The sequence below is a fragment of the Aspergillus fischeri genome, genomic scaffold (assembly GCF_000149645.3).
Source record: "Aspergillus fischeri NRRL 181 1099437636263 genomic scaffold, whole genome shotgun sequence".
Lineage (NCBI taxonomy): Eukaryota > Fungi > Ascomycota > Eurotiomycetes > Eurotiales > Aspergillaceae > Aspergillus > Aspergillus fischeri.
The window spans coordinates 459,101-472,050 of NW_001509763.1; the positions used below are offsets into that span (position 1 = coordinate 459,101).

General features: G+C 50.1%; 4 protein-coding genes across 4 annotated transcripts; 2 read left to right on the plus strand and 2 right to left on the minus strand.

Annotated features, from left to right (window-relative positions):
* Positions 1-3,035: 3,035 nt before the first annotated feature.
* On the plus strand, positions 3,036-4,843 carry NFIA_025970 (maltose permease; the record flags this gene model as incomplete). Its single annotated transcript, XM_001261419.1, has 5 exons — positions 3,036-3,239; positions 3,295-3,552; positions 3,609-3,857; positions 3,905-4,211; positions 4,263-4,843. 5 exons carry the CDS (start codon positions 3,036-3,038, stop codon positions 4,841-4,843), a joined length of 1,599 nt encoding a protein of 532 aa, XP_001261420.1.
* Positions 4,844-7,521: 2,678 nt separating this feature from the next.
* NFIA_025980 (phosphotransferase enzyme family protein) lies at positions 7,522-9,286 on the minus strand (the record flags this gene model as incomplete). The annotated part of the gene is made up of 4 exons (XM_001261420.1): positions 7,522-8,429; positions 8,479-8,857; positions 8,916-9,211; positions 9,262-9,286. 4 exons carry the CDS (start codon positions 9,284-9,286, stop codon positions 7,522-7,524), a joined length of 1,608 nt encoding a protein of 535 aa, XP_001261421.1.
* Positions 9,287-9,753: 467 nt separating this feature from the next.
* NFIA_025990 (Zn(II)2Cys6 transcription factor domain-containing protein) lies at positions 9,754-10,659 on the plus strand (the record flags this gene model as incomplete). The annotated part of the gene is made up of 2 exons (XM_001261421.1): positions 9,754-10,319; positions 10,365-10,659. 2 exons carry the CDS (start codon positions 9,754-9,756, stop codon positions 10,657-10,659), a joined length of 861 nt encoding a protein of 286 aa, XP_001261422.1.
* A 1,481-nt stretch (positions 10,660-12,140) lies between these two features.
* NFIA_026000 (UbiX family flavin prenyltransferase) lies at positions 12,141-12,872 on the minus strand (the record flags this gene model as incomplete). The annotated part of the gene is made up of 1 exon (XM_001261422.1): positions 12,141-12,872. The coding sequence occupies one exon, from the start codon at positions 12,870-12,872 to the stop codon at positions 12,141-12,143; it is 732 nt and encodes a 243-aa protein (XP_001261423.1).
* Between the last annotated feature and the right edge of the window lie 78 nt (positions 12,873-12,950).

Here is a 12,950-nt window from a genome sequence, read left to right on the forward strand (position 1 = left end):
GGCTGCTCCAGTAGGTACCTAGTGGTGATATGTGATTGGCCTACCTACCCCTCAAGTGATCAAATCTCAGCAAGGCACCAGATAGCTAATTGGTCGGTGATTTCAGTCGCAAGGCAGAAAATCTGTCAAGCAACCTATCAAGAATGCGTAGCAAGCGCGTCAGAATCCCTTTCATTCACAATCAATGTTTCCTTATTGGTGGTCTTGCCTCAGTAGACTTGAAGCCGTCGTAATGGTTGACAGTCATTGTACTGGTGCAAAGCGCTGAAGCCTGCCTGTAGGTATCAGAACTAAATGCAGGTCTTGCACACGCATCGCTCCCCTGCAGCCTGTTAGTCTGTCATTAGTATCTGTCCCACGTACTCTGTGGATGGCCCTAGACGGTGGACTACGGTCCATAACCTGAAAATGGTCTCATAGTCCGCGCCAATGAACTTGGACGAGGTCATCTCCACTGGCCCAAGCGACTGCACGACGTGGGCAAGGGCAGAACAGGCCCCTGCGCTGGATTTGCGCTGGCCATTCTGGGAGGAGTAGAATGCATTCCGTTAGCTGTGAGGCCTGGAACACATCTAGCGTTGAGAAATATGTCTGAAGAGGGAACCTCGAAGGGGTGGTGGACGTGAGCTTGGGACGAGGTGGCCATGTTGGATTTAAGTTGCACCACAGACCAGTAGTAATGTGATCAACTCATGAAAAAGTCTTACATGGGAATGTACATCTGTCCTACTGGTCGATGAGGTGCCTTTGAGAAGTATATACCTTTGACCGCCGACCTGTATAACACAATATATGAGTCAGTATGATGTCTCGAGTCACTCCCAAGCGGCAACCAGCAGGTAAAGATGGAGATGCAATGACCGGCCCTACGAGAAGAGTTCTGTTACACAATCGCAAAACTAGTATGATAGCGTGGTGGCTAGTTGAGAATGACCGTCCATGGAACTTGACTTGTGACCAGAGCTTGATTTCTTTGTTTGGGTCTCATATTCCAGATTAGACATTGGAGATTGCATACTGTGGGTTAAATGGACTCCTGGTTCGCTAGCATGTCTCCTTGGTAGTCTGTGGCCAGCCATGGGTGTATTCCTCAAGGAGTAGAGTCCTTTTGGCCGATGGCTACAGTACTTGGGTTGTAGACCAAATCCCGGGCGAAGAGTAGCAGGTGTGACAGAATCTATAAAACTTCCTATTCGTCCGAACTACCCTTTTCATTCCTACTGCGAGAGCTGCTAGGATCTCAATCTAACTAATCCTGATACCACAGCACATACGTAATCTCCTTTCCAAATCTTCAGTATATGTCATTATGATTCATATCAAATAGTTCTGGACTTTGCAACTCCAAATAATCTGACAGCAAGGAAGGTTATTTTCCTCCGTTAGCTGAAATATACGCCACCGGCTGTAGGATTATACCACTTCCAGCCTATATGTCTTTGGCAACATTGGGATTGAGCTTTAAGCTGTCGTCTATCTTACCTCGGCAGTAATTTATACATGAACAGCGGGAAATTGGCCGTGAGACATACGCACAGTTGTCTACTTGAAGGGTCAAACCTGAACGGATCTGGGCAGGACTCGGGTTCGTCGGGAACTTCGGGTAAAAGCAGGCATTCTAGACACGGGGAACAGGGTCTCCACCGCGGGCTGCCCGATGGGTTGAGAGAGAGTCTAGAATAGTAGAATAGGGTTCGGTACATTCTACCTATTGAATGACTGCTTCCATAACTGGTTAGTTAACTCAGTGATCGCAGAACAGACAGTCAAAGTTTCTCATCCCCAGTTTCTGCTCCAGGATCACTTGCTGCACCGGGTCCATCCCTCATTCATCTAGCTCGGTCGTCCCCGCGTTATTGGACTCTCGAGGCCGAGGAAATCAGGATTTGTACTAAGAAATCCTGGCGTTTAAGTCAGCTGGGCAGCCCTTTTTGGCATGTGCTTTAGATGTATCATAGAGTACATCGAAAGGCCAGTGAAGATGAAGGACGCACTAGTAATCAGGTTCTGCACCTTTCCCATTGCAAGTCGCCAACAGGACTGAAATTATTTCCGAGCAAACAGGTCAAAATGCAAGATTAGCATGCTTGAAAGTTTCAGCTAAAGAAGGCTTGGCAGCGGCCAATAATCCCAAAGGAGTTTCCCCCGTTGTAGCGTGCCCTTGGCGTGTCTGAAGTTTTCTCTCCTCCGAAGTGGTGACATGGCGGGTGGTAGGTACAGAAATATAAGACCAGTGAGTTAGTTTCTACCCAGAACAATTTAATAAGGACTATTTGGAAGTCCTGTACCACCATAATATTAAAATCACTAGGGTTCATTTAACACCCGGTGCAGCAGTATCGGTCGCAAGAGCCTAAGGCGGCAAGGCCGCCTCCTAGACTGTCATGATAGTTAAAAAGTCTATGACCAATCAGACCATGAGCTAGAACTAATTAAATGACAAGCTAAGACAAGAAGGCAAAAGCATAGGTAATGCGACATGTGGTCTAGCACTAGCTAAGCAATAATAAGAGACTAACAAGAAAACAACCAAGACTGGACAAGCCTAACAAGCACTAACCATGGTCTTGTCTTGGGGCCCCGCATATTTATCCTCAAACATGGAGATTCCCCCCATGGAGGACTATGCTCTCCCCTTCAGACTCGTGGCCATAAGCAGGCTGGCCCGACGCCACAATCCTCTGATCAGCAGGTTCCAGTCCAATAGGTAAGTTTTTGTCAAACACAATGGCACCACTCCGCTATGTTGCTTCGGCGCCTGGCCGCTTTCGGGTAATTGTCTCCTTACGGCGAGGGGGTAATGGGACAAAGCCCGGCGGCACAAGCTGCAGTAACATCGGATTCGGACCGCTGCCTACTGGCGCGATTGCATCTAATAATTAATCCACGTATCACATATCACGCGCACGCCATGCAGATGCATAGGTTTTAAAAGATAACCCCCCTGCCTTGCCCTTTTCCCTTTTCTGTTTTCCCTCTGCCTTTATCCTTTTTCTTTTCGCATTGGCACGGTAATATATCGACCAATCCAAGCAATGTCGTCAGATACCAGCGAGGTAAAGGGGGAGTTGAAGGAGGATGATCGAGTCGACGTTCATCATGCCGAAATCTTGGCCAACAAGGATCTCATGAACGATGCCTTTGATGGTGAGAACCGCGAGCATGAGATGGGCTTGTGGGCGGCCGTCAAGGCCCATCCCTGGGCTTGTTTCTGGGCCTTTACCATGTGCTTCACCATTGTGAGTATCCCTCGGATAGCAGAAATTCATCTTTTGTAGTGCTAATGGGCAACAGGTTATGGAGTCGTTTGACATGTTTTTGAATGGTAACTTTGTCGCGCAATCCGCTTTCCAGAAGAGATACGGTGTACAAGTGCAAGGAGGTGGTTATGCTATCCCAACCCGGTGGCAGAGTGCTCTCTTCCAATCGGGTCAATGCGGTGCTTTTGTTGGTGTATTCCTGGCTGGTCCCGTCACCAACCGTCTTGGCTACCGCTGGACTACCATCTTGGCCTTGATGCTTATGAACGCCACCATTTTCATTTCTTTCTTCGTGAGTTGCCGCTGATATGACCACGCTCCGTCTGAGCTGAGCTGACCAAATACTAGGCCGACTCACTCACCCTGCTGGTGGTCGGACAAGCGTTGGAAGGTGTCCCGTGGGGTTTCTTCATTGCAAACTCCCCCGCCTACGCCAGTGAGATCGTCCCTCTCGCTCTTCGAGGTGCCTGCACGGCTACTCTGCAAATGAGTTGGTCGATCGGTTCCATCATTGTCGCCGCCGCTACCTATGGCTACAATAAGCGAGACGATGAGTGGGCTTGGCGAGTGCCTCTGGCCTTGCAGTGGATCTTCCCTGTAAGTCTCTTTTCCTAGGTCTCGTACCTACGAAGCTGACTTGTTAGACCCCCCTCTTGGTCCTCATTTTCCTCGCCCCCGAATCTCCGTGGTGGTTGATTCGTCGCGGACGCAAGAGGGAGGCTCTTCGCTCCATCGAGCGCCTCGGTGCCAAGTCCTCAGAGCATGCTCAGCAGTCCCTGGCCATGATTGAGCGAACCGTCAAGATCGAAGAGCAGATGGGTGGTACCCCTACCCTCCTCGACCTGTTCAAGGGTACCGATCTGAGACGAACTATCATCACCTGCTTGATGTACGCCTCGCAGAATTTCGCCGGTAACTTGATTGCTAACCAGGCCACTTTCTTCTTCGAGCGTGAGTACCCCCTGTGCCTACAGGAGTGACAGAGAGACTGACCCCGCTCAGAGGCCGGTATCAATCACAACCGTGCTTTCCAGCTCAACCTGATCAATTCCTGCCTCCAATTCGTTGCCAACGCCTGCTCCTGGCCTCTTACCGGCTGGTTCGGTCGTCGAACCATCTATCTCTGGGGCACCGTCACCAACATCACTCTGCTTATGATCCTGGGTATCTGCGCCTCGATCCCCCAGAACTCGTCGACCAACTACAGCCAGGCCTGTCTCGGTATCCTCATCTCATTCGTGTTTGCCGGTACCCTCGGCCCCATCTCCTACACCATCATCTCCGAGACATCCTCGGTCCGTCTCCGCGCTCTGAGCACCGGTGTCGGCCGTGCCGCCTACTACGTCGCGGAAATCCCCATGATCTACCTCGCCTCGCGCATGCTCAACTCCACCGGATGGAACCTGGCAGGCAAGTGTGGTTACGTCTGGGGAGGCACCGCCTGCGTCTGCTGGGTGATGGCCTACTTTTTCCTGCCTGAACTTAAGCACCGCTCCTACCGTGAGACCGACATCCTGTTCAACCGCAAGGTTCCTGCGAGGAAGTTCAAGACGACTGTTATTGATGTTCGGGAGAATGAGTAGGCTGATGCGAACATGTCAGTCACTTGCTTTTAGGATTTTGAAAAGTTTTAGACTATTAGAGGGATGTGACCACGCGGCGTATATTGCATAACTAGGTAGTGTTTCTGTGTAAACAATAGTTTGAACTATCTTCCCACATCTACTTGTTTTAAGTAGTTTGAGTAATTCATGCGCAAATCCAACAGTCGAGAACTTAATTCATCTATCAACTCCGGAAAAACATCATGACAGCACACTGGCCGGTGGAAATTTCCCTCGCACATACAATCGCACTCTACGACAGACCTAAGCTTCTACCCGAGCAGGAAGGAAGTCTAATGATCGCTGCTCTTCGTAAAGGCTACTTCAATCCTGTCCAGATTACATATTTACATATACTAGGAGCCCTGGATTCCTCGCGCCCAAAAGTCTTCCCAATGACGAGGACGACGCCTACGAACTCCGCCAGCGCTGAGGATTACCCGGCCAATGGGCATCTGCAACATAGGAATTCCGCGGCGTATAAGATCCCATACCCTGCCCTGCAACACCGTTAACTACTTCAGTTTCTCCACTCGCGCGCCAAATCGGCTACCTGGTACCGAGAAAGGATCTACCCAGACGAAGGGCTCCAGTATCCCGCAGAAGCATTGGAGCGGATGTATACGCCCAGCTACCTTGGCCATAACGGGATTCAATATGCCTCTCACCGGCTGATGCGACTCATCCGGTGGACCAGGCTACTTTCATGTCTCCTCGGTGGAGCACCACTATCTGTCTTCGGCCAGCCGCTTTGAGGCAACTTAAACAGTGTGAACGTCTCCACTTCATGACCTGGGTTCTCTACTGTCTAGCCAGGACCAGTTAGCAAGATGGGACAGGGTGCTTATGAGACAATTAAGGTAGGAGATCAGAGTTCCATCATCCTTGCAAAGCTGATTAGACTAATGTATCGGCGAGCAGCACGTCGGGACAGAAGCCCTTGAGCCCTGGGCCTTGTCGATTGGTTCAAGCAGGTAGTCTTCCACTGCTACAGCGTCCGCTCTAGTGATTCTTGAAGGCACTGGAAGGGAGGGCCGTGGCATGTACTTCATGCTTCGCCTAAAAGAGCCCACATCAGAAGGATATAGTATAGCTAGAGGTGGATTTGCCCGCTGTCTGACATCAACCTGCGTTGCCGTCCACCTATCGAGTTAGAGTCGCCTTTCAGGCATCCAGCTGCTTACTGCCCAACATACTGCATGAGTCTAAAGCTGCGATATACGTACTTGGCGTGTCCTTCCTCTGTATGATATGGGTGGCTGGCTGATTGTTTGCGCCCTGTCAATCATGATAGGCGTTCATCTAGAGACTCGATCTCGTTCCGCGGGATGTTTAGGGATGTAAGCTTATCAGAAAAGCTATCAGGGCCAGCAGTGGAACTGATATCTGAGCCCTCCGGAAAACCAAGATAGATCAGCATCGCCTAGAACAATGCAGAGTTACAGCCCCTCCGCAGCTGAACGAGCGCAAATAGTCTCGGGAAAAGATTCCTCGTCGTGGAATAGGTTTTTAAACCCACCTGTCTTCGTATTTTTACCTCCCACCGCTCAGCTCAATCTCATCTTCAGATCTCTGGACCGAGGTTACATCCTGGTCCAAAATGAACAACATCAAACTGATTGCGTGTGGTTACCACCAAACATATACCATCAATAATGTCGAGTGGGATAACCAACTCCAGATTTCGAGGCGCATGGTTAACAAGTTGGAAGTCCACGTTTGGGGAATTCAGCCGGGATGAGAGCTATGATGAGGATTGGACTATTGCGTCGATCTTGGTCAGAGGTGACGAGGGGTATTCTAGAAGCAGTATCCAGGGAGAAACCAAGGTGCAATACATGTTTCCTGGTGTACGAAACTGAAAGCGGGTTGATGTTTTTTTTAAGAAACAATGGTTTTAATAAGTTATCTCCTGACCGTGAATGAACCAGTAAAATGCGGCAAGCGCTCTTTGCCTTTTGGCTTGCGCGAGCTTACGAACTAGCCATCTGGTGATCCGTACCAAAGCGGTGGTTGCAATGTTGAGAAGCGATCGCTACCACTACCAAGCCAAGTCATCTAGTTTGCAGGACGTAAACCTGCTGTGGAAGGGATCCTCTTGAGTGATTGCGCAGGCAAGCATCCATGTATTGACAACAAGCAAGTGCTCTGTAGCTCGCCAATGGCAGTAGAGGCAGTCAAGATGATCCTCAGGCCGGGACTCCTGGGTCAGTTCAGGGCAACTAAAATACTTATAGCGTAGAGGAGTAGTCATTGTCATACAGAAGCTACGGAGGGTCAGGAAACGCTCGGAAAGTACATAGGGTGTTGAATAGGAAAGTGCCTAAAACTATCAGTAGAATGGTTCGAAAAAAAGTCCGGCAATGCATTCACACTAGTTGCAAGAATAGCCACACCCTGGTCAAGCGGAGATCTTCCAACAGGGACAGACCAGTGGCAGGCGACGTTCTGCAGCGTGAGCCTTTGGGTCCATTCCTAGCCTATCTTTGGAACCGTCAGCAACACCGAGGACATCGTTTGGTGAGCGAGAGACAATGCTATAAACCAAGAGCTATCGGCTTGTCTTCCTCCCTTGGTGGCTATTCCATATCAACAAGATCATCAAAACAGGGGAAAGGCGAGCCATAATCATACCATTCCCTTGATACAATAGAGATTCAGTCGAATGGCCAACAACGCTCGTACTCAGCCTTTTCCTCGTCAGTTTCAGCCAATTGCTCCAATATTAGGCCTTTGACTTCGTGGAGGGCAGCTTTGCACTCATCATATCGCTCCCGCTCGATGAAGCCTTTGTCCGGCCATAAATCGCCCATTCTCTCCTTGACCTCCGCAACAAGCTCGGTTCCTGCCACTGCACCATCGCTATCCAGTTTAATACGCTCCAAATCTGCTTCTGAAAAGGCGAACGGGAATGGGGTGTCGCTGGTAATGGCAGGTAAGTCCGTCCACGTGTCTTTCAGGTCAGCCAGAAGCGATTGGAAGTGCGCCTCGCCGTATTCGAACATTCGGTGGCCAAGGAATATCAGCCCGTAAGCTGCCGTCCTTCGGAATTCAACTACTTTGTATAGGTCTGGATTTTTGGCATGCATGAGTTTCCGCCATCCAATGAACACGTTTTGGATAGTATACTCATGTACAGCCGCGGACTGTTCTTCAGGCGAAAGTCCGGACAGATTCGGCCGTGGTGCCAGATCAAGCGTCTCAGGCTCAAGGCCATCCCAATCAAGGAAGGCTGGATCGGGATTATGGTTAAAGAGGGGCGAGATGTGACAAGACTGCCAGTCAATAATACCCATGATCCTTTCAGGATTATGCGGATCTACGAAGACGTTGTCATCGTGCAAATCATTATGCCAGAGGCAGGGTCTGGTAATGGCTGTATCCTTTGGGACAAGGGCATCGACGACTTGTCGGTACCATGCTAGAGCAGTAAGTTTCTTTTCCCTATCTGGTCGGTAAAGCTTCGGGCCACAGAACAAGACAGTCGATTTCGGAGGTTCTAGAGACTGGATTGCCTTCACCTCTCGCGTCCCGACTGCTTGCAGATACTGCGTTAGAGAAGCCCCTGTAAAATTATTAGCAACTGTACAAGAACGGCACGAACCACAACGTACATGGCCCTTTCTCGACGTCCAAACTTGATCGGCCTGCGTCACACCAATCCCGGCCTGTAGCCGGACCAATGGTAAATTCTGAATCTCTCACAGCTTTGCCATCCTTGACAAAGTGGTTACCTTGTAATGGCTGCACATCGTCCGTGTAATACAAGCTGCCGTAATGCGAGAATGAGACGCTCAGCCATTGTTTCTGGAGGCGTGTCATAGCAAGAAGAACTTGAAGCTTCTGCGGTAATTTCATTGTGCCCCAAACTTGGGACAGAGGAACACCTTCAGCTTTATCCATAATAATAAATTCAGCCCCGACAGGGTGCGATTTGGCTTGCGAGTTCCATGTGTGTACACGAGGCGCTGGTGTGTTAAGAATTTTCCTGGCCTCCCAAATCAGACGTGTTAGCAAAAGTTGATGATGATGGTGTTCAAGATGAACTTACGAAGTCCATCGTGGCAACTTCACTGGCAGTAGTAAAGTGTGGAACGCCAGCATTCGGGTTGGGAACCTTGGCTACAACTTCTCGGCCATCATCCATCGACATGAGGAACGCTTTGTTGAACATGCCGTCAGGGTACTTCTCGATAGCGATGCATCGAGCAGCTCCGACCGAGTCTGCTGCGACTCTTGCGAGGCAATTCATGTCAAATCTAATATCTCGCTTCCGAAGGTTCTCTACCTCATCGACAATAAAGCGGCCACGCGTGAATTTGAAGAATTCATCGTTAGAGTTCCAGTCTGACGGGAATGAGTAATGTGCTGAATCGCGCTCCTATGGGCGTGCATACCTGTCTGAGAAGAGCCCATGTTCATGATCTGGGGACGGTGATGGTAGGATAAAGGTGAAGCTTGGTGGATTGAGCGGCAGTGTCGTTTCAGGCTTGGTAGTTTACTCTGAATGTAACACCAAGTACGCGCGGATGGGGATCGGCGCATTTTTCACGAGATGCAAGTCCCTGGAATATCAGGTAGCACTTGATCCGCGAGCATTGGGGTGTTGGAAACATTAAGGGTAAGAATAAAACCAATTCAGAGGATGCTTTCTGCTGCGGAAACCGAGAGATGATGATGCTGGTGTTGTGGAGGGAAGTAGGAAGTAATTAGGACGTGTACTGGTTGGAGCTAAAGCGGCACTGCTCTAGACTGAATCCAGAAATTGAAAGTCAACGATGCCTCAGGAATCAGCACCGCCGGTGATGCTACAAAAATTCCATCTTTCTTGAGCTGTAGACACGTCATATATGAATCCACTACGGCCACATTAATTATTCACTGCAGAGATGCCCAATAGCTCTGCTGCTGGTTCCAATGTTGACCGCCAAGAGATCGACCGGATCTTACGGGCCAAGCGGCAGCAGCGCGAAACAAAGGCGTGCTATCCGTGTCGCTCGCGCAAAGTCAAGTGCGACAATGGCCATCCATGCAGAACCTGCCAGAAGCGAGGTCATCCCGAGATCTGTGTCTATGACCTTGAGGAACCTTCTCCGCGGAAGCGGACCATGTTAAGTCCTCGGAATGGCAACGCTGATGCCTCTCACGCTGCGTTCACGCAGAGGAGTCCAAATGATCGGCCTCGACTCGGGGATTCGGCATCTGCTCTGCATACCAATCCTGCATCACAATCGGTCAACCAAGAGGACTCTGCGAATTACGTCTTTTCTGGAGAGAATACAGTCATTTCCATACTGGGTTCACACGACACTGATGGATCAATTGCCCACAGGGCGAGCTCTGTGTTGGGGCTCCAAAATAGCTTCAGCAATTACCCATTCCTTGATCTCAAAACACCCATAGATCGATGGAAGTCTCTCGTGGATATCCTTCCTCGAAGGGAGGAAATTTTGAAGTAGGCTCAGCGACTAAGTACATGTGGCGGTGCTGATGACTGTAGGTTTTTCCACTTCTACCGTACCTCGGCTCATCCATTCAACCCAATTCTTGTTGATATCGACGGCTTTGAATCGGTAATATGCCAGTTCCTTACATCCTACGCTTCCGGGGAACTGCGCGATTACGACAAGATCTCGGAAAGATGGTCGTCGGATCGATCCGTCGGTCAGATCAGTCTCCTCCTGGCTGCGTTGGCTTCGGGAGCCCATTATTCAGACCTTGAGAACCCCGAAAGGTCGGAAAAATATCAAAGCTTTGGTAGGGATAAGCGCTCTTCTATCATGAAGCATGACTGACGCTGGAACAAGCCCGCCGATCTTTCCAAGCATTAAGGCTGGCAAATTTCCTCTTGAGGCCATCCCTGGAAGTTGTCCAATCTCTCCTCCTCCTGGGAAATACGCTACAGAACAACGGCCAATCTGATGCCGCGTGGGCTTTGCTTGGCACTACTGTTAGATTGGCCCAGACCTTGGGATTACATACCGAGAAGAGCATTTCTCACTGGCCAGAACCAATGAGACCAAAGGCTAGAGCATTGTGGTGAGTAGATATACCGAGATGAAGTCCACAGCTGACCCCTGAAGGTCTATGACGGTTTGGCAAGACAGCCTGTTGAGCCTGTGCTATGACCGCCCCTCCATGGTGTCCACGAGAGGCTGGGAGCTGGACTGGACTACTCTGGAGTCGAACATATCATACACTGACATGATGCGCTACCTATGCCGGTTAGGTCTGCAAATTAACAATACAGAAGAGAGAGATCGCAATAACCTGATATATTGCCACAAGTCATTAGCTGGATTGGACCACGTTTTCAAGCGTGTACAGCCCCACCTCCTTTCCCGAGAACACTGTACGAGCTTGCACCAGCACCAGGAGCATTTGGCCCTCCGCATCCATGTTTCCTTCTGCGTTTCTGTGCTATGTCGGCCAGCAATCCAACGCCCACCCGGAGCCTCTCTTCACCCACGTATTCGAATTCTGCGCGATAGGGCCAAAGAAAGCCTGGTTGAGGCTGCAAAGGCTTTCCTCGACTTTGAAACTCTAAGCATCGTCCCGTTACGCACCTGGTCTATGGTACACACGGTGCTCAGTTCTACCTTACTCTTTTGCCTTTGGGAGGAGACTCGCCATGACCCGGTGTGTCGCGACTTGCAGCAACGAGTCATCGAGGTATTCTCCAGAGTTGGCACTGATGGGAAGGATGGTAATGGCCAAAATGGCAATGGTCAATGGTTGTCAACGAGGCATATTCACGCACTCGTCGCGTTGAGAAATGCTGTGCGTGAGACCCCAATGTGTGAAGCAGATGCAAACCCCGAGAGGCAGCGAGGATCGCCACGAAGCCAACCCGCGCAGCGATTGGAAGACGTCATATCCAGCCCAGGAATGGGATTCGGTGATGTTCAACCATCTGGCGATTTTCCTGCAAACTTTGACTTTAGGTGAGATTCCTCCCTGCACGGTCCACTACAGATTTACTTATCGGATCCAGTTTGCCAGGAAATTTATTCAGCAATGATATCGATGTCTCGCCTATTTCCTACCTAGACTCTATAATGAATGGTACGGACCCTGTTCTATCTTAGTTTCCTTGCTAATTCACCGCAGTACCACTATTCGATTTTTCCGACGGCCAGGCTGGCCCTGCATGAGCCGCAACATCACTACATTTGAAGCTATCATCGATGTTATGTTCTTAATCATGCCCATAGAATACGTCTGAGCGAAAAATATGTTTGATTAGGCAAGCCCCATAGGTACATGAACACGTCAATTATGGCTCCTTCTTCCAGCCCTCCCACCTCTCAAAATCAGCAGTATCAAGATCAAAGAGATCAAGCATCCGTCCAACGCTTTGATCAACTACCTCGTCCATGCTAGAAGCCTTGATGTAAAAGGCCGGCACGGGAGGGGAAATGACCGCCCCACTCTGCGTGACAGAAAGCATATTGCGAAGATGGATATCGCTAAGCGGAGTTTCACGCGCGACGAGGACCAGCCGCCTCCGCTCCTTGAGCATAACATCTGCCGTGCGGGAAATCAAATCGTCACAGAAGCCCGAATTGATTGCGGCCAAGGTCTTCATTGAGCAAGGCACGACTATCATCCCGTCGGTCTTGAACGAGCCACTCGACACCGGTGCCGCCATATCGTTGATGTTGTGCACATGGTCTGCTAATGCGCGGACGTTCCGAGGACTATAATCCGTCTCGTACTTGATTGTGGCCTCGGCCCATTTGCTGATGATCAAATGTGTCTCGACGTTGAGCCGGCGAAGGGCGATGAGTGTTTTGATGCCTAGAATTGCGCCGGTGGCGCCCGTCATTGCGACGACGATTCTTTTACGCCGACCATTCGCTGTTGAGCTGAGGTGCTCATTGTTTGATGTTGATGTTTCCTGTGTGAGGCTTGTATGTGTTGCAGAGTGAGAATCAGAGGTATGATCGGGACTGTAGCGGCCAGAGTTGGGCGTATTGGCGCCGGAGGGTAGCAGTGATGCAAACATTGTGGATTGGGTCAAGGATCGATTCTGAGCAGACTGGAGAATTGAGGAAGAGATATAGAGCCTTCGGTTGCTTGACTT